General features: G+C 33.1%; 1 protein-coding gene across 4 annotated transcripts in view; it reads left to right on the forward strand.

Moving 5' to 3' along the window:
• Positions 1-22,500, forward strand: part of sd (TEA domain transcription factor 1 homolog scalloped) — a 157,595-nt gene that overhangs the window by 17,018 nt on the left and 118,077 nt on the right. For all 4 annotated transcript variants that reach the window (XM_068356703.1, XM_068356704.1, XM_068356705.1 and 1 more), the window contains exon 2: positions 13,726-13,844. In XM_068356703.1, coding sequence (XP_068212804.1) covers positions 13,726-13,844 — 119 coding nt within the window. The remainder of the gene's footprint in view (positions 1-13,725; positions 13,845-22,500) is intronic.

Below are 22,500 nucleotides of genomic sequence, written 5' to 3' on the forward strand. Positions count from 1 at the left end.
TTAGCTGTTAAAATAGCTTAGATAATAAGTTTTATCTCTTTTTATACTTTTGTCTAAGGTTTTAGCAAAGAGATATTCAAGGAATATCCATTGTTTGGGCTTTGCAGTTTATATATATATATATATATATGTGTGTGTGTGTGTGTGTGTGTTTATGTATATATATGTTAGTGTGTATGTATCTGTATACTTGGAGATATTTTAATGTATAATACGTAGTTCATTGGCGTATTTACATTTTTATTTTTACCGTAATATAAAGATCTCTGAAGATAAATTCGTCGGTATACACTTCCCCATTTTATTGGAAGTCTTCCAAGAGAATTATAGGTATACATATAACGAAATATTCAGTATTTTTGCGATCCATTCATTATAATTAATTGATAAATTGACCCTTGAATAATTCTTCTAGGGGGTGAAATATAGTATTTCTCCTGATCATTTGAATATTGTTCCCCTAACCTTAACCCTTTCACTGCCATTGGTGACTTAGTCAAAATTGGAAAAAAGAAAGCTTTTAAAATCACATTATCTATAAAAAGTTGGTATTCAATGGAAAGTTCTTGATGAGAACTTACCAATAAATATAAAAAAAAATGGTATTCAATGGAAAGTTCTTGATGAGAACTTAACAATAAATATATAAAAAAATTGGTATTCAATGGAAAGTTCTTGATGAGAACTTACCAATAAATATATAAAAAAATTGGTATTCAATGGAAAGTTCTTGATGAGAACTTACCAATAAATATAAAAAAAAATTGGTATTAAATGGAAAGTTCTTGATGAGAACTTTATATAAAAAGATTGGTAATCAATGAAAAGGGTTTGTGGGTTCTTGAAAGATTTTGCTACATGAGAAGCTTCCATGAATTCGGCACTGGCACTGAAAGGGTTAATGCATCCCCAATGCTTCCAATTATACCTGGTCAAACTGAACTCGTCGTCAGAGGCCCCCGAGTTTTCGTCGCAGGCGATTCTCTGAATCGATCTGGGATTTTAATCAGATCCGTCTTTTGGATCGGTGCAGGCAGTCGCTTGATGACTGTGCTGGGATGTTCATCATCACCCGCTATTGTTGATGCTGATGACGTCGATGGTGATTAATTAACAGGTGCGACTTTTTTTTTTTACCTTTTTTTATTTAAAGGTTTGAAGCGAGTTGACAATTACGATTCTACTTTGCTCCCGCTGCAATTGTTAGGTTCGAATTGACCGTCCACAATGGGTTATTAGTTCGAATCTGCTATAAATAGCGTGTTTGTGTATTTATAGTAATGCATTATCTTTGATCAGTATCTGTTATTTGAGGTATGTAGCTACTGAATGAATAAGCCTCTTACAATAGCAAAGTCAACATGGTATGTTACTAATTGTTTTTTATCTAAACTCTCTCTCTCTCTCTCTCTCTCTCTCTCTCTCTCTCTCTCTCTCTCTTTATTTTCCCCTCTGACTATATCTCACACTCATTCGGACTATTCCCCTCCTTCACTTTTCATTATCTTCATCAGTCTCTCATCCCTTTCGTCCTCCCTCGTTCTACTCTTCCCTTTTCTCTTTCTATCTCTCTCCACTCTCTCTCTCTCCCTCTCTCTCCCCTCACATCACACCCTTGAGTGGCGTCACCAGGGAATTTGTTAAGAGGGGAATGCATATTCGTATGAAAACAGTTTAATGATTATTATCATTGTTTCATGTTTTCTTGGCTAATATAATACACGACGCCCCCCTCTTTGTTCCGCTCTCTCTCTCTCTCTCTCTCTCTCTCTCTCTCTCTCTCACTCTCTCTCTCACTGATTAGGAGTCTGATGTTTATGATCTAAGTAACCTTTTAAGGGAGTTTTGTTCGTGCGTTTGTTTCTGTTGCAGTTTTTAGAACATTGAATAAATTTATTTGTTAGATGGGATTCATTAGGCGTTGCTTTTGTTTATACATTTAGCTGGTATTTAAACTGCTGTTAATGATGAAATCATTTCTTTTATTCTCCTTTGTTACGCTGTTCGAGGTGGGTTTTAAATTCTATTTTTGTTTCTTTTCATTCAAACTGAAATGAATTATGTACATAATGTGTTCTCGTCTAAGTGTTTCTATTTTTCCTAACTAAATTTCCTTTGATCTTTCTTAGAAATATGACAGTGAGTATCTCTTACACTTTCCCTACTCAAAAATTTGCTCCGTCTTGAAAGGTTAATTCAAGATGAATAGGATTATGTTCATATCATTTAGATTTCCTCCTTCCTGTATCAAATTTTCTCTCATATATTCTAGAATTGCACTGATTAACTCATTGTTAATTGTTCTTACATTTTCCCGTCTCGAGAATTATTTTCTCCAGGTTTATTATTATTATTATTATTATTATTATTATTATTACTATTATTACTTGCTAAGCTACAACCCTAATTGGAAAATCACGATACTATAAGCCCAGGGGCCCCAACAGGGAAAATAGCCCAGTGAGGAAAGGAAACAAGGGAAAATAAAATATTTTAAGAAATGAAATCTAGATACTCGATGTCTTCTGTGAAAGCCTTGAGCAAGGTTCAGTTGGACACATGAATTCCTGGTACACCTAGCTCTGAGGAAGTGCACCCAGCCATAACCTTACAGCACGGAGAGTTATTGTATTTAGCCCCGCCCATCACCTATGCCACGTCTCCCTATCGTAGCTGTTTGGTAACTCGCCGCGAAGTGACGGTGTGCCAGGAAGTGTATGTCCAACAGTATATTCTAAGCCATGGTTTTGAAGAGCATCCCATTGCTTTATTATAAAGGTCAAACCTTCTTCCAGGTAGTTTTTGTTCCTTATAAATATCGTAATGTGATATTTTGGTGCACAAGTCATGTTTATATTCATTATCATATTAACGACTTTTAATTCACAGTAGAAATTTCGGGCAAAATAAGCCCCACCTCCTGATGACGTCATAGCCAATCATGCTGTCTCCTGCCGTAACAGCTTTAAATTTTTTACCTCTGCTAACGTGGGAGGCAACATGATTGGCTATAACGTCATCAGGAGGTGGGGCTTATTCGTGCATAGACTTGTAAAAACTGCAACATTCAATTCTTCGACGAAGGCCTTTCGTTCCAGCTTTTCGGCCTCCTCCCCTCCTAAAAATTTTTCCAAATTATTTACAATTTTCATCAACCTTCATCGTTTATTCTCTCCACTTATCCAAACCATCCTAAAATAAACTACGTTCTCACTTTCTGTTAAAGGTTTTTACAAAATTGATTTTTTTAGAAATTCAGTAATGTGTCTTTTCAAACATTGTAGTTTATGAACATTATGAAAACCGTCTTTTTTCATATATATATATATTTTTTCCATATGTATATATGTGTGTGCGTACATACACAGTACATAAGTATTTAACTTTTGTTTTATTTATCATTCATATTAGATTAAATTGCCTCCAACATAACATTTCCCATTTACTTAATGAAAAGTTAAATCCTATGGAGAGAAAAAAAAGAACACGGAACTAATTTCCAAATTTACCATGCGAGAAGGTAATCTCAAACATCTGTCATGCAGACATTTACTGAGAGTATAAAAAAAAAGAAAAAAAAGAAAAGAAAAGATGCCCCTTGCAAATGTGATTGGACGCGAAAAAAAGTCCATCAGAACAGTTTTAAATCCGGCCGATATGCGATCAACCTGCAATCTGAGATTAGCCATGGCTTAGACGATAAGACTTGTGAAAATCGGGAATCAGCTGGGTGATTTCAAGCACTTTGGTGGAATCCTTCTCTCTTTTTTTTTTACGGCGGTGTTAATGAATTACTTGTTGATGCTTTTTAGGGGAATATTTTTTTTTTTTTTTTAATTATCATTGGATTGATTTTATAGATAGCTGCTAGAAAAAAAGCAATTTTATTTATAATTTTGTCCCTGATTTTACTGATGGCAGTGAAAGAAATCTGTTGGATTTTTTAATTTGTGTCTGACCGTGTTCGTTTTTACTGTTTTTAAAGAATTTAATCCTTGTATTGGTTTGATTCAGTGATAGCAGTGAGACAAGCTTGAATTTTAATTTTGTTTTGAAATTCTGTTTTTATTATTTGAAAAAATGTATGCCCTTGTAGGCCTATTGGTTTGATTTTATAAATAGCTTGGAGAGAAAGTCGTTTTATTTAGTTTTTATTTTTCCACTGACAATGTTCTATCCAATAACGTTGAAAGCGTGAAAATAAACCTGGTTATTTATATGCGTAATTAAACAGCATTTACAGTTTTTGATCAAGTTCAGTTATTAGCTGTCTACCTGAAAATTGGTGTCCAGAAAGTGGTCATTTTTTCTCACTTTTTTTATCAAAATTGATATTTTTCAGTTTAATTTTTTTTTTCATCTCATATCTTTGTCTAAAGAATTGTGGATTTACTGTTTATGATATACGATTCTTTGTATAATTTACAACGGTCACGTCTTTTCAAGTTTCTTATTGTTTTTAAGGAATTTAATCTAATGCGGTTCGTTTGTTCATTTTAGAGCGCCTTGCTTATAGCAAGACACGGGCTATTGCACTAAGAGAGATATTACATTAAAGTCAGGAATGATATAAGGATTAGATGGAACAAAAAAAGTAAGACGGACGGGATCAAACAGTTGCTCCTGAACAGACCGTAATCTGAACGTGTTATTATTATTGTTATTACTTGCTAAGCTATAGCCCGAGTTGGAAAAGCAGGATGCTATAATCCTAGGGGCTCCAACAGGGAAAATAGCCATGTGAGGAAAGGAAAAAGTGAAAATAGAATATTTTAAGAGTAACATTAAAATAGATATCTCCTATATAAACTATATAAACTTTAACAAAACAAAGGGAAGAGAAATTAGATAGAATAGTGTGCCCGAGTATACCCTCAAGCAAGAGAACTCTAACCAAAGACAGTGGAAGGCTATGGTACAGAGGCTATGGCACTACCCAAGACTAGAGAACAATGGGGTTCTAATGCTGTTGGTTTTCATTGAGAAAATTTCCTACATCGCCCGTCATTTTTGCATTGCATTTAATCTGGTTATAGTTTTCCTTTTAATGTTCCCTTATTTTTTCTGTTTTCGTCGCATTCCTTATTTGAAGCAAAGGCCCCCCCCCCCTAGCTCCACCGTGTAGAATAGTAATTTTTTTTTTCATATCATTACCTTTTCATTACAGATATTTGTAATGCATTCCAGTATATCTCCAAGATCTTCATCTTCTTTCCTACTGTTATTCCTACATTAAGGGGTCGGTTGCCTGATGCGCCATCTCCACTGCCTTCTATCCTCTTCCACCAAATTTCTTCTCTCGAGTAAATCTTCTAGATGACCGTTGATTATATCATTATAACCCTAATTGCGTTATGCCAAGAAAGTCAAAGGTAATATTCTGGTTTATTTGGAATCAGCGTATTAAAATTCGTATGAGAGAGAGAGAGAGAGAGAGAGAGAGAGAGAGAGAGAGAGAAAAGATTTCTAGGGGGTTATTAGCATGGTCTTACAATTGGGATCAGAGTATTAAAACTCACGAGAGAGAGAGAGAGAGAGAGAGAGAGAGAGATAGTATTACTATTTGTCATACGACACGTAAAGATTTGATAGCAATAATAATCAAACGTTCTACGAAGTTCATATCAGCTTTGCCATACAATTGATGTTTAAATCAAATTTGGTAAAGAAAAAAAAACATCTTAAAAAAAGAGGACATTAATATACCGGGAAATATTAACTTAGTTGACGCCCGTATCTTATAAGTTCAACATCCAACCTCAGCGTGTCCTTGAGTAAAGCCAATCACGATAAGAGGCTTAGAACCACCGGAGGTATATGTATATCTGTGGTTTTCAGGATTTCATCGCCTTCGTCTCTTTATTACCTTGGGTTAAGGGTTGTAGATATAAATTATTTATAAAACTATCGTGCATTTTATTTCATATTCGTACTAAACTATTATGCTTTATATTTCATTTTGATAAACTACAATCCTTTATATTTCATTAAATTTATTTCGTACTAAACTACAATCCTTTATATTTCATTAAATTTATATCGTACTAAACTACAATCCATTATATTTCATATTAAAATATATTTCATACTAAACTACCATGCTTTATGTTTCATATTAAATTTATTTCGTACTAAACTACCATGCTTTATATTTCATTGAATTTATTTCGTACTAAACTACCACCCTTTATATTTCATTAAATTTATTTCGTACTAAACTAAAATCCTTTATATTTCATATTAAATATATTTTGTACTAAACTACCATGCTTTATGTTTCATATTAAATATATTTCGTACTAAACTATAATCCTTTATATTTCATTAAATATATTTCGTACTAAACTACCATCCTTTATATTTCATATTAAATTTACTTCGTACGAATCTACCATTCTTTATATTTCATATTAGATTTATTTCGTACTACCATGCTTTATCTTTCATATTAAATTTATCCCGTATTAAGCTTTTATGTTTCAGAATCTCTTTCCAATGTTCTAAGATATTCTTTGAAATAAGGTAAACTTGCTGAGTTTGCTCTTGTTAGAACGGATTCTTTGTGGTAGGCCACTTAGGCTTCTTTAGATAATATGCGGACATCTCCAGATAGCATTTGTTATCTGGGTAGCACTTCAGTTGCTAATTGTGATACTGAATTAGCGGTTTTAGGATACAATTGATTTCTTTAATTTAACATTGTGATACCTGTGATTGTTAGATTTTAGACGTGTTAGATAATGTTGAACATCGGTATGGAAGAATATGATGATTGGAAGATGTAATAAAATGAGGTTAGAACTGAATTAACCTGTTCATGATATTCACTTTCACCTAAAATTAACAGTTCTTATAACTCAAAAATACTTTTAAATAGGCCTGTATTAATTGCTTTGACACTTATTTTCTATTTGACTGTATTTGAATAAAAGATCAAGTGCCTTTACTATTTGTTATTATTTTGAAGTTTATATTAAACTAACTGGTTTTTTTTAATCTGTTCTTGACTTTATAAATATTAACTAATGAAAATTCCTGTCATTATTGATGCGCTGGTAATTTCTTGCTGGAAATGTATGAAAAAGTCGTCGGCCCATTTGATGAAAAGAAAACGAGACAGAAAAGAAGAGAAAAATAAAAACTGAGAAAATGAGAGGAAAAAAAGGAGAATCATGTAAACTCATTGCCAAAATGTATATAGGCCTTTGAAGAAAAAAGGAAGAAAAGAAGTCTTGACTATAAATATCATCTACATGGCTGAGGACTATGAAGCATGAAATAGATGATGTATGGAGACGTATTGACTTAAAAGCTCAAGATAAAAACGACTGGCGAAATGTAACAGAGGACCTTTGCGGCAGTAGGCGTAGGAGGTGAAGATGATGATGATGATGAATTGAAAATTCCTGTCATAATTGATGCTGTGGTATTTTCTTGCCGCAAATGAAGGAAAGAGTCTTAGGCCATTTTGATGAAAAGGAGAATCATGTAGACCTATTACAAAAATGTATATAGGCCTTAGAAGAAAAAAATAATGTTAAAAAAGTCAATCTTGTACGGCGTTAAGAAAGTGTTTATAGGCCTCGGAGAGGGGAAGAATGTAGCCTTGGGTATACTCGCGGCATACCCAGCATACCAAGAATATCTGTTAAGGGCGTACCCAGGCGTCTTTTTCAGCCATGTTTGTTGGGAGCCTCGTTATCAGTGAGTCATCTGGGTTCCTTATCTCTTGGGAGATAAGTGGTGATGGGTCTCGTGGGATATGGTGTTCAGGGGCCCTGGCTTGGGGATGGTTGGTGGAGAGAGGGGGGGGGGGTTGTTTAGCGATGGATAACAGATAATGGAAGTTAACGACATATGGTTAGATAAATTTATTATTTTTATTATTATTATTATATGTTGGGGATTCTTATTTAGACAATTCGTGAACGATACCAAATAAAGAAAAGTAACGACATGAACGTTGATAAGTTTATTATTATTATTATTATTATTATTATTATTATTATTGTTATTGTTATTATTCTTGAAAGCGGTAACGACATAAAGTTTGATGAGTTTATTATTATTATTATTATTATTATTATTATTATTATTACTATTATTATTACTATTATTATTATTATTATTACATGTAGTATAAAGCAACATACCTACAGATCACACATCCATTAAGCATGAGAAAGTTATAACATTAAGTAGGACAAAAAGCCAAAGGGAATCAAGGTAAAGTAAAAGGCAAAAAAAAGTAATGCATTTTAAAATAAATAGATGAATAAATCACCTTTGTTATCTAGCCTACCACAATGGGCACCCCTGCAGGTGGTACTCAAATGGGGGGGGGGGGGGGGGGGGGGCTATAATCTCGAGGGGTGTTTAGAAGTTGGAATTGTGGGGGGGGGGGGAGTTTATTAGTGATGAGCAAAGGATAAGGCGAAAGAGTGACAGAAGTTTGATAAGGAAGAGGTTTCTCTCTCTTGGTTGGGAAGATGTAGATAAGGTCCCTGTTGTGGGAAAAATAATTTTCTTCGTTGTTGAATTTAAATTTATTGTTGCGGCTACAGATTGACAAGTTTGCGTCTTTTCCTTTCGTTCTGGATTATTATTATTATTATTATTATTATTATTATTATTATTATTATTATTATTTATTGTTATATTATAATTATTATTTATTATTATTATTATTATTATTATTAATTATTATTATTATTATTATTGCAAGCTAAGCTACAACCCTAGTTGGAAAAGCATGATACTATAAGCCCCAGTGCTCCAACAGAAAAAAAACCCACGATGAAATGTATTATTATTATTATTATTGTTGTTGTTGTTGTTGTTGTTGTTGTTATTATTTATTGCAAGCTAAGCTACAACCCTAGTTGGAAAAGCATGCTGCTATAAGCCCCAGTGCTCCAACAGAAAAAAAAACACGAGGAAATGTATTATTATTATTATTATTATTATTATTATTATTATTATTATTATTATTACAAGCTAAGCTACAGCCGTACTTTTAAAAGCAGGATGATATAAGCCCAAGGGCTCCAACAGGGAAAGTATCCCAATGATGAAGGGAAATAAGGAAGTGAATAATCTGTATGTAAGGAGTAATGAATAATTAACATGAAATATTTAGATCAGTGTCAACGTTAAAATGGATTGTGATATATATATATTATATATATATATATATATATATATATATATATATATATATATTTATATATATATAATATATATTATGAGGAGACATACATCAACCTGTTCAACATAAAAACATTTGCTGCAGTTTTGAAATTCTCAAGTTTCATTTGCCGTCTATCTATGCATGTCTCTCTGCTCATGTTGGAAGTTTTAAAAGAATTTTTCACTCACTTATTTTTCTTGTTTTTATGTAAGTGAATCCTCTTATTTAGTTTATATTCGTATTTCAGTGAGTTATTTTTCCTTGTCGTAGCCCTTGGGCTTATAGCATCCTGAATTTCCAACTAGGGTTGTAGCCTAGTTAATAATAATAATAATAATAATAATAATGATAATAATAATAATAATAATAATAATAATAATAATAATAATAATAATATTCTTCTTCACAGAGTGCCTTGATGTTTATAAGAATCTAGAATAAGAGAAATTAGGAATGGGGAGTACTTCAATTTAAGATTTGCATATGACATAGTTCTGTTTTAGTGGATCATGGGAGGAATTAAAAAAAGACGATAGATTTGAATGATAATATAATAATAATGATAAATATAACAATAATTACACCTCTACGCATCGTAGCTATTTATTATGATGGTAATGATAGTAAAAACAAGTTGTTTTTCGCAATCACTTTGCTTTCGTTGTGATCATCGTTTTATGAGAAACATCACCTGTTTATGTCATCTATCCAAGACAAAGTCAAAGCGCATTAATTATATGTAACGAAGTGCATTAATTATCGTTTAGTTAAGCTTATTAACTACTTGAAGAATGCGTATGATTTACTTTTCAAAATAACAAAAAATGGAAGAAAATAATCTTCAAAAAAATATTTTTAATGGTTCAATTTGAAAATTCATCAGCAGACATGCTGAAAATTTCAATCTCAAGAGAAAAGAAACGGAAACGGGAAAAAAATGTATTAATTCCTTGCGTAAAACGTTTATCTTCTCTTCCTCTCTTCCACTCATTCCACCTTTACTCTTCTCTTTTTCCTCTCCTCTCCTATTCTCTCCTCTCATTCCACCTTTACTCTCCTCTTTTTCCTCTCCTCTCCTCTTCTCTCCTCTCAAGTTATCCCCAATCCCTTCCTTTCTCCCAAACACCGAGAACAAAGGAATCGGGCGACCATAACAACGAGAAATTAAAACACCTTCTTTGCGAAGCAACATAATTATGAAAGTTAAAAAAAAAATCGGGTGACAATTCAGAGAGAGAGAGAGAGAGAGAGAGAGAAGGATGAACGGATTTTGTTGATAATAAAACAATTTGGTAGTTAACTGTCTCGTGGTGAAAAATCGGTGACAATTCACAGAGAGAGAGAGAGAGAGAGAGAGAGAGAGAGAGAGAGAGAGAGAGAGAGAGAGAGAGAGAGAGAGAGAGAGAGAGAGAGGATGGATACTTATCGTACGCTTATTAAGAATTTTGTTAATGTAAAGTCTTGTGAGAGAGATAATTTTGTTGATAATAAAACCAATTTTGTAGACAATAAAGTTTCGTGAACTTAACAAAAAGGGAATATGGACAAGTATCCCTTGATTACAATAATTTGTTATGCAAAATGCATGAGAGAGAGAGAGAGAGAGAGAGAGAGAGAGAGAGAGAGGAGGAGAGAGGAGAGGAGAGAGAGAGAGAGAGAGAGATTTCGTGGAGCATTATAAAATATTACCAAATAAAACAAACACTTTGTCAAGACAAAAGAGGGAAATTGCCCCGTTATCATCTTTTACAGCAAATCATTAATGATCATTCACTATGAATAAGAACAAATTGAATGACAACGTTGGACGTTGAAGTAAATAGGAAATAATTGTATCGATGTAATTGTTTTTATAAGAATATAAACTGTTTTACTGGAAGGATTTATTTTTATTATTTATTTTTTTTTTAAGTTTGCGTTGATTACATGAAATTTTATCCCACCTTTTATATAGATGACAAAATGTTGAATTACATTATCATTATTGAAATGTTTTATTTATAATTGAATTAAGAGTTAGTAATTCCCAGTGATCACTTCTTTTTATGAGCCTTTACTTATGTCAGAATTTTAATTTACACGTGTGTGTGATAATATATATATATATATATATATATATATATATATATATATATATATATATACTTTATATATATTATATATGTATGTATATATATATATATATATATATATATATATATATATATATATATATATATATGTATGTGTGTATATGTATGTATGTGTATGCATGGGGAAGGGCATATCTGAGGCCTTTGTCCCGCAGTGAACTAGTAACTAGGACTATATATATATATATATATATATATATATTTATATATATATATATATCAGCCGCTACTAGTCCACTGCAGAACAAAGGCCTCAGGCATACCCTTCCCTATGCATATACATACATACATACACACATTATTATATATATATATATATATATATATATATATATATATATATACATATGTGTGTGTGTGTGTTTGTATGTAGAAATCATGAAATCTGACACGTTATGAATATAAGATGTATCACAGCCACGGAAGGAAAAATTAAAAGACTTGATTGGAGTTAGTACTTTCTTTCACTAGGGACATCAACAGAATCTACAATGAAAATACACATACAAAGACATCGTATTTATACAGAAGGGGATCCAACAGCTGTCAATTTCTTAATAATTCCGGAAAAGTCAGATTTTAGATAAAAGGATAATACTGGATTAACCCGAAAACAGACCAGGGCTTAGATTCAAATTTCTACCTTTGGTACAGGAGATTAAAAAGGATTCAACAATATTCCTTTGGATATAGTCATTTACATGAATTATTTTACTTGCCTCTGCCCATCCAATTCTGTGACTTGACCCTAACCAGTGGGAGGATAAGGCATTATTAAGAGAACCCCTAGAGACGGCCACCTTATGCTGTTTCAATCTGACTTTAATACCTTTGGATGTTTGGCCGACATAGAATAAGTTACACTCTGAACAAGGAATACTATATATTATATTATTATCATTTTATGATTTTTTTATGATACACAATTATTTAATACTCATGATAATTGAGGTTATATTATTAATACTTTTTTTTATTATTAGGAATATGTAATGAGGTTAAGAAATATTCATTATAAATTAGAATCTGTCGTGATGTGAAAGGTTTTGTTTATTACAATGTTTGTACACACAAATGTATATTTATGTTTATTACATAATCACAAGTTTGTTTATAGAAGGTGAATGTTGTATACATGAATTTATAAGAGAATTTACAATCATTAGTTACGAACATAAAACTTCATACGTTCTTAATCATATATTACCATGCGTTATTAAATCATAATATCATCAATTAATACATGGATAATATTTATTTATTAGCATAAGAATAACTTTAATTATCTTATTTTAATCAGTTTATTGGCGTTATTCATATATGGCATAAAAATCACCTTTAATTACATTCAGTTCAATATAATATAATTTATTATCATAAGAATTATCTTTATTATCATGATTTAATAACAATTCATATATTCATAATGTATATCAATATATTAGAAATTTCCATAATCTATATTCATACTACCATGACTCCCATCTAACATACATGTTATTGTTGTCTTTGTTGGGACAACCACATTTTAAATAAATTTAATATTAATATATTAAAATTTCTATCATTGACATTCATACTGCCATCTAACACATATGTTGTTATTGTGTTTTTTGGGGCAACCACAATTTTAATAGATTTAATATTATATATTTGATATTTTTATCATCCACACTCATACTACAATGACTGCCACCTAACATACCAGTTATTTTACTCTTTGTTGGTGCAACCACAATTTTAATGACTTTAATATCATTATATTAGAAATTTCTATCATCCATACTCAATACTACAATGACTGCCATCTAACACACCAGTTATTTTTGTCTTTGTGTGACAACCACAATTTTAATAAATTCAATATCAATATATTTGAAATTTATATCTTCCATGTACTACAATGACTGCTGTCTAATACACATGTTATTGTTGTCTTTTTGGGGACAACCACAATTTTAATAGATTTAATATCAATATATTTGAAATTTCTATCATCCATTCTCATACCACCTTGACTGCCATCTAACACATGTGTTATTGTTGTCTTTTTGGGGGTAACCAGAATTTTAATAGATTTGATGTTATATATTTGATATTTTTATCTTCCATACTCATACTACAATGACTGCCACCTAACATATCAGTTATTTTAATCTTTGTTTGTGCAATCGCAATTTTAATAAATTTAATATCATTACATTAGAAATTTCTATCATCCCTTCTCATACTACAACGACTGCCATCTAACACATGTTATTGTTGTCTTTTTGGGGGATAACCACAATTTTAATAACTTTAATATCAATATATTTGAAATTTCTATCATCCATTCTCATACCACCGTGACTGCCATCTAACACATGTTATTGTTGTCTTTGTTGGTGCGGTGTGTGTGCGCAGCGTGGTGTGGAGGTGCCAAAATATCGTCGGTGTGGCCTCAGGGCGGGTCGGCCCCGGCCACCCCGGTCCCGCCCGTCCACCTACCTCTTCCCCTCACCACTTCTCACAAGGATATGGAAGTAAGTGTGATCTTCACTTCATTTTTCAGCTTTGTTTATTAGTTTTAAAAAGATGTATGTTTGTTTATTAGTTGATTTATGTAGAAGGGGTTTTGTTCTTTTTGTTTATTTACCAATTTATGGGCGTAGAAGTTTGATTTTGTTTCTACAGAAGTTTATTTTTTTAATCATTTAGTTTGTATATTAAATTCTAAGACAGTTTAATGCAGTTTAATTGATAGATTGGGAATATTTGTATAAATATATTTATTTAGCAGTGTATTTTCAATATTTTCTTTTCATGTTTTCAAAATTATTTAAAAAAAAAAATACCACTTACATTACTTTTCTTAATATCATGCGCTTAAGAATTAACTTGCGTGATTATTTTTTGATAGAATTAAAACATAAAATTTTTATTATGGAAGGTAAATGGGGTTTAATGCATATACTGTATTTAGTAAGTGTATATATTCTGCCCAGAGTTTTATATGCATATCAGTATTCATGGATAAATACACTCCTTCCTTCTATTACTATTCTTAAATCTGACATATTCTTTCCACACCACCGACTTCCCATAAAAATTGTTATTTAAGATCCTTAGATTATTCATTTTTACTCTTGATAATGGTAATTCTATTGTAATTATTTAAAGAATGTGATTATGCAGTTATTCTTCACACGATATATGTGGTTCAACTAACTAATCTTTTTTTGTTGATTGCATTAGTTTTCTAAATAAAATCAAGCTTTAAACTCTCTCTCTCTCTCTCTCTCCTCTCTCTCTCTCTCTCTCTCTCTCTCTTCTCCTCTCTCTCTCTCTCTCCCTCTCTCTCCTCTCTCTCTCTCTCTAAATTTGATTTCTTTTGATTCTTTACTTATAATAAACGATATCAACGTCAATGACTTAAGATGTCAGGATGCAAGAATTTTTTTTCTCTCTCTCTCTCTCTCTCTCTCTCTCTCCTCTCTCCTCTCTCTCTCATCCCTCTCTCTCTCATCTCTCTCTCTCTCTCTCCTAAATTTGATTTCTTTTGATTCTTTACTTATAATAAACGATATCAACGTCAATGACTTAAGATGTCAGGATATAAGAAATCTCTCTCTCTCTCTCTCCTCTCTCTCTCTCTCTCATCTCTCTCTCGATCTCTCTCTCTCTCTCTCTCTCTCTCTCTCTAATTTGATTTCTTTTGATTCTTTACTTATAATAAACGATATCAACGTCAATGACTTAAGATGTCAGGATATAAGAATCTCTCTCTCTCTCTCTCTTCTCTCTCTCTCTCTCTCTCTCACTCTCTCCTCTCTCTCTCTCTCTCTCTCTCTCTCTCTCTCTCTCTATTGAATTTCCTTTGATTCTTTACTTATGATAAACGATATCACGTCAATGACTATAGATGTCAGGATGCAAGAATATCTCTCTCTCCTCTCTCTCTCTCTCTCTCTCTCTCTCTCTCTCTCTCTCTCTCTCTCTCTCTCTCTCTCAATTGGATTTTCTTTGAGTCTTTACTTATAATAAACGATATCAACTTCAATGACCTTAGATGTCAGGATTGCAAGAATCTCTCTCTCTCTCTCTCTCTCTCTCCTCTCTCTCTCTCTCTCTCTCTCTCTCTCTCTCTCTCTCTCTCTCTCTCTCTCTCTCTCTCTCTGAGCTATACTTTTTCTAAGACATAACTTGTTGATACTAATAAAACACATTTATATCCATTTGCCTCATTTTTAATATTTCCATTTTTTATTTTACAATATTAGTTATATTCTTTACTTTTAACATTTTAATTTTAAGGTTTAGTTTTTAAGTGATGTATTATTATGTTATTTAAACCCTTTTGCAATTTGAGTCATGTTATAATAAGTACTTCCCACCATTATGAATTTATATTTAATTTTGACCTTTTATGATTATTTTAAATTATTTTAATTTATCTCTGGCTGCGAAAGGACATGGACCGTGAGTACCCGTTTTCAGTTTTTATCTCTCTCTCTCTCCTCTCTCTCTCTCTCTCTCTCTCTCCTCACCTCTCTCTCTCTCTCTCTCTCTCTGTTTTCAGTTGTTTTTTTTGTATTTGAAATCACTATATCAACCTTGTCTCCATTAGTAATATGTTAGTTTTTATGATTTATTATTATTATTAAAGGGTCTCTCTCCTCTCTCTCTCTCTCTCTCTCTCCTCTCTCTTCTCTCTCTCTCTCTCTCTCTCTGTTTTCAGTTGTTTTTTTGTATTTGAAATCACTTAGATCAACCTTGTCTCCATTAGTAATGTGTTAGTTTTTATGATTTTTATTTTTGAATTTTTATCATTAACATAAAAGTTATGTTAATTTAGTCACTCTTATAGTTATGTATGATAATTAACACGAACTCTAGATAATGTATATGTGAAGGATCTGATTTAATGTTGTTACTGTTCTTGAAATATTTTTATATTTTGTTTGATTGTTTGTTCTCTTATTTCCTTGTTTTCTTTACTCACTGGGCTATTTTTCCCTGTGGAGCCTTTGGGCTTATAGCATCTTGTTTTACCAACTAGAGATATGGCCAGTCCTTGTAATAATAATACGAATGGGAAAAAGGCACGCTAATAGATGATGAAGGAATGAATGATAATAATAATAATGATAATAATAATAATAATAATAATAATAATAATAATAATAATAATAATAATAACTGATATTCAACTTCCTTTTCGATGCCAGGACATGAATTACTTCTTGTTGATTGACTGATGATTATCAGGTTTAGCAATCAAACGTCATCGTTAGACTCCTGTGAATGCATAGAAGGCTACATGTTTTATATATAGATGATACAAAATTGTATTACTGTTGAATGGTTCCTTTTAATGTTTACAATTTTTGTACATTCTTTTATTAACTTCCATCATCATCATCATCTACTCCGACGCCTATTGACGCAAATGGGCCTCGGTTAGATTTCACCAGTCGTCACTATCTTGAGCTTTTATTAAATCAATACTTATCCATTCATCATCTCCCACTTTATGCTCCATAATCCTCGGCCATGTAGGACTAGGTCTTCCAACTCTCCTAGTGCCTTGTGGAGCCCAGTTGAAAGTTTGGTGAACTAATTTCTCTTGGGGGTTTGCGAAGAGCTATGCCCAAACCATCCCCATCTACCCCCTCACCATAATCTCATCCACATATGGCACTCGAGTATCTGTCTTACAGTGTCTTTTGTAATCCTGTCCAGCCATTTAACTCCCTTCTGAGAATAATTACATATATCAACCTACACGTCTCTTGAAATCAATATGGAATGTTGAAAATACCTTAAAGATTACAGGTAATATAGTGAAAATTAGTCAAGGACATTATTGAAATTAGTCTATGAACATTAGTACAAATGGACAAGGACATTCGCGAAAATAATTTCATGGACACTAGTGCAAACAATAGTCATGTACATAAGTGAAAATAGTCCAGGATGCCATTAGATGCAGGTAATGTCTTTTTATCTTTTTCTAAATAAGATGTTTCTTATATTTATATATTTTGATATACTTTTATCGATATAGACATTCATGTTTCGTTGCGGGTTATGCATGTACCATCATTTTTGAAGAGTGACGTAACATACGCATATAGTACAGTGCAGAGGGTACCGTCATGCTATTATCGAAGTCCACATAATTATGTCCTTTGTCTTTGGAATTGTTTGTTATTAAACTTTCAACGAGTTTTTGAATACATTTGAAGTTTGAATAGAGGATTTTTTATTATTTTATATTTTAATTTAAATTTCTAGCTAATTTTTTTTAATTAAAAAAAATATATTTTAACGTTAGCTGTTAGATACCAAGAGCTCATAAATGTAATGTAATGTGGGTGTAATGCCCTTCATTACTGTACTGAAAAGCATAACTGCCTTAAATGCTTACGAAAAGCATAATTTTCTTTTATAACCCCGCTAAAAAGCTAATTATTTTTTATCATCCAACCTTGAAATAAGAACATGATTCGGTTGGTTGGCGGTTGTTTTTGCCTTGAAGTTCTCTATCTCTCCTTATGAGGAATAATTGTAAAGAATTCCTTTCCTTTATGGGGATATTTTTCCTTGTTGAAGCCTTTGGGCTTATAGCATGCTGCTTGTCCAGCTATGTTTGGCTTGGTTAGTAATAATGATAATAATCTCTCCTACATGATAAAGAGCAATTGTCTGGCTAATATATATATATATATATATATATATATATATATATATATATATATATATATATATATATATATATATATCCTTTTCAGTCACGCTCCGCTCTCCCCCGTCCCCCAGTTAGGGGGGTGGAGTAGCCATACCCTGGTGAGAAGGGTGTGCGTGTGTATGCATATCTATCCAAATATTTAGCCGTCATTTATGACGGGACACGTACACTAGTAATAATAATAATAATAACATAGTTTATACGAATCTTATTTTATCCTTGTCAGTTCTTTTCAGTGTCCATAAGAGTTGGCTCTCGCTCTCTCTCTCTCTCTCTCTCTCTCCTCTCTCTCTCTCTCTCTCTCTCTCTCTCTCTCATATATACCGGAGGTCATATTCTATCCTTACTAGTTCTCTTCAGTGTCATAAAGCGCTCTCTCTCTCTCTCTCTCTCTCTCTCCTCCCTCTCTCCTCTCTCTCTCTCTCTCTCTCTCCTCTCTCTCTCTCTCTCTCCTGTCAAACCTGTTTACAATATTTATGGCGTGATAGAACAAGTAATACAAGAAAAATGTAATTCAAAACAACATAAATGGAACCCGCATGGCACCAAATGAGCTCCGTTGAGAGGAGGATGGTCTCTTTAAAAAGCCTGTGAAGGATTAAAAAGACGGCGTTGGTTCCTGAATTTATTGTTAAATCCTTTAAATGTATTGTATTCGTAAGTGATTATCAGCCAGTGGATGAGTTATTGGACATGTATAAATGCAACGCTCATTTACAGTTGTGATTGGGTCATTTGTATACTCATTGTTATGATTATGTCAACTGTACACTCAATTTTTTTATGAATAGGTCGTCTGTACACCCATTGTTGTAATTAGGTCATCTGTACACTCATTGTTGTAATTGGGTCATCTGTACACTCATTGTTGTAATTAGGTCATCTGTACACTCATTGTTGTAATTAAATCATATGTACACGCATTGTTGCAATTAATTCATCTGAATACTCGTTGTTGCAGTTAGGTCATTTGTACACTCGTTTATTGTTGTAAATGGGTCATGTAGACTCATTGGTGTAATTATGTCATCTGTAATCTCATTGTTGTTATTAGGTCATCTGTACACTTATTGTTGCAATTAAGTCATTTGTACATGCATTTATTGTTGGGTTATCTGTACACTCGTTTATTGTTGCAATTAGGTCATCTGTACTCTTGTTTATTGTTGTAATTAGATCATCTGTACACTTGTTTAATGTTGTAATTAGGTCAACTGTACACTAATTGTTGTAATTGGGTTATCTGTACACTCGTTTATTGTTTTAATTAGGTCATATGTGCACTCATTGTTCTAATTAGGTTATCTGTACACTCGTATTTTGTTGTAATTAGGTCATGTGCACACTGATTGTTGCAGTTAGGTCATCTGTACACTCATATTTTTGTAATTGGGTCATCTGTACACTCCTATATATTGTTGTAATTGGGTTGTCTGTACACTCGTTTATTGTTGTAATTAGGTCATCTGTACACTCATTGTTGTAATTAGGTCCTCTGTACACTTATTGTTGTAATTAGGTCCTGTGAACGCTTTGTTGCAGTTATGTCATCTGTACTTTCATTGTTGTAATTAGGTCATCTGTACACCCACTGTTCTAATTAGGTCATCTGTACACCCACTGTTCTAATTAGGTCATCTGGTTATCATTATAAAAGATCCAGTGGATATTTCTCCATCGGAAAACGAAGTATAATTACAAAAGCAAAGAAGAGTAATGGCAGAGCTCGCGAAAATATCCTAGCTCAAACGTCAGTCAAGAAATCACGCGAGAAATTTAAACTTCTTAAAGGAAAGTAGTTTTTAAGTTTGTAAAGTATCCCCGTAAAATAGTGTATACATTTACATAGTCATACAGTCTTCTTCTTCTATTAACGTGTTTTTTCCCATTTTTTGTATGGGGGTAATCACGGTTGCCTTCTTTTGAAGGACTTTTTCTTTGGCCTTTGGGGTAGACCGTAGTCCTGATCGGCTGCCCTGCCTGACATCGTTTTAAACCCCTTGACCCTAAATGCTTCACACAGGACTCAGCGCCGGGCTATTTAGCCCAATTTCATATGGATCCGGTCCGGGAAATTGGTAGCCAATAGAATTTCTCAAAGAAAAAGTTACCTTTGCAAACATGAATGCAGAAACCAGCTCGAAAAAGTAGCGCATTAAACATTGTAAGTTTCCAAATGGGAATATGTATTCTCAGTAAATAGATGGAATATATATTTTCAGTTAATGTATGGAATATGAATTTTCTGTAAATAGATGGAATATCTATTCTCAGTAAATATATGGATTATCTATTCTCAGTAAATATATCGAATATGTATTTTCAGCAAAAAGATGGAAAATGTATATCAGTAGATAGATGGAATATATTTTCTCAGTAAAATATATGTAATATGTATTTTAGTAAATAGATGGAACACGTATTCTCAGTAAATAAATATACATATTTTCAGCAAATACATGGAATATGTATTCTCAATAAATAAATAGAATATGTATTTTCAGAAAGTAGATGGAAAAATGTTTGTAGGTTCACTAAATAGATGGGATATGTAGCATTTCAACAATACAATACAAAATTCATACCTGATTGGTAACGTCTCTGTCTGGTGTTTGCCAGACCTGGGGTTCGAGTCCCGCTCAGACTCGTTAGTTCCATTAGTGTCTGCAACCTTACCATCCTTGTGAGCTAAGGTGGGGGGGGGGGAGCCTATAGGTCTATCTGCTGAGTCATCAGTAGCCACTGCCTGGCCCTCCCTGGTCCTAGCTTGGGTGGAGAGGAGGCTTGGGCTCTGATCATATAATATATGGTCAGTCTCCAGGCGTCTAGGGCATTGTCCTGATTGCTAGGGCAATGTCACTGTCCCTTGCCTCTGCCATTCATGAGCGACCTTTAAACCTTTAAAAGCACCAAGAAACGAATTTTGAAAATTTTGAAGAACATTATTATTATTATTATTATTATTAATAATGCCTGAGCTACAACCCTAGTTGGAAAAGCAGAATAAGCCCAAGGGTTCCAACAGGGAAAATAGCCCAGTGAGGAAAGAAAATAAGGAAATTTATAAACTAGAAGAGAAGTAATGAACAATTAAAGTAATATATTTTAAGAAGATTAACAACATTTAGATAGATCTTACATAAATAAACTATAGAGACTTAAATTAGCCTGTTCAACATGAAAAAATTCGTTGCAAGTTTGAATTTCTGATTCAAATATCACATGGTAGAACTCCAAAAGTTCAAACATGCAGCAAATCTTTTTTTTTTTTTTTATGTTGCACAGTCTAACATAAGTCGTCTCCTTTTATAGTTTATATTTGAAAAACCTGTTTTGATGTTACTGTTTTTGAAATATTTTATTTTCATTCTTTATTGCTTTTCATATAGTTTATTTCTTTATATCCTTTCCTCACTGAGCTATTTTTCCCTGTTGGAGTTCTTGGGCTTATAACATCTTTCCAACTAGGGTTGTAGCTTAGCTAGTAGTAATAATGATAGAAACAAATACATTTAGTTTGATATAGACCAAGTTTCCTTATTTCCTTTTCTCACTGGGTTATCTTTCCCTCTTGGAGCCTTTGGTCAATTTTCTTTTCCAACCAAGGGTTGTAGCTTAGCTAGTGGTAGTAGTAATAATGATAAGGTTGTTGTGGCCTGATTGGTAACGTCTCTGACGAATGCTTGCCAATCGGGGGTTCGAGTCCCGCTCAGACTTGTTAGTGTCATTATTGTCTGCAACCTTACCATCCTTGTGGACTAAGGTTTGGGGGGTTTGGAGGAACCTATAAGTCTATCTGCCGAGTCATCAGCAGCCATTGCCTGCCCCTCCCTGGTCCTAGCTTGAGTGAAGAGGGGCCTTGGGCGGCGGTGATCATATGTAATATAGTCAGTCTCTAGGGCATTGTCCTGTTTGCTACGGCAATGTCATCGTCCCTTGCCTCTGCCATTCATGAGCGGCCATTAAACCTTTAAATAATAATAATAAGTGGCACTCCAGACACCAGTAACCCCGTTGGCACTGTTTCATGTCAGTTTCCTCCTTCCTACTTTTGCTTGAATTCAGAACCAGGTAGAATAGCATGCCTGAGTGTACCCTCAAGCAAGAGAACACTACCTCAAGACAGTGAAAGACCATGGTATAGAGGCTGTGGCACTACCCAAGACTAGAGAACAATGGTTTGATTTTGGATTGTCCTGGAAGAGCTGCTTACCATACCTAAAGTCTCTCTGATATCCTTACCAAGAGGGAAGTATCCACTGAACAATTACATTGTAGTGGTTAACCCTTGAGCTAAGAAGAATTGCAGTATTGAGCATTATAATGGAGAAGGCAAGACTATTATAAAGTCACTTGCGGCACTCCAGACACCAGTAATCCCGTTGGCACTGTTGCATGCCAGTTTCCTCCTCCTTACTTTTGCTTGCATTCGGAACCAAATATGGAAA

This window comes from Palaemon carinicauda, chromosome 33 (assembly GCF_036898095.1).
Source record: "Palaemon carinicauda isolate YSFRI2023 chromosome 33, ASM3689809v2, whole genome shotgun sequence".
NCBI classification, from domain to species: Eukaryota; Metazoa; Arthropoda; class Malacostraca; order Decapoda; family Palaemonidae; genus Palaemon; species Palaemon carinicauda.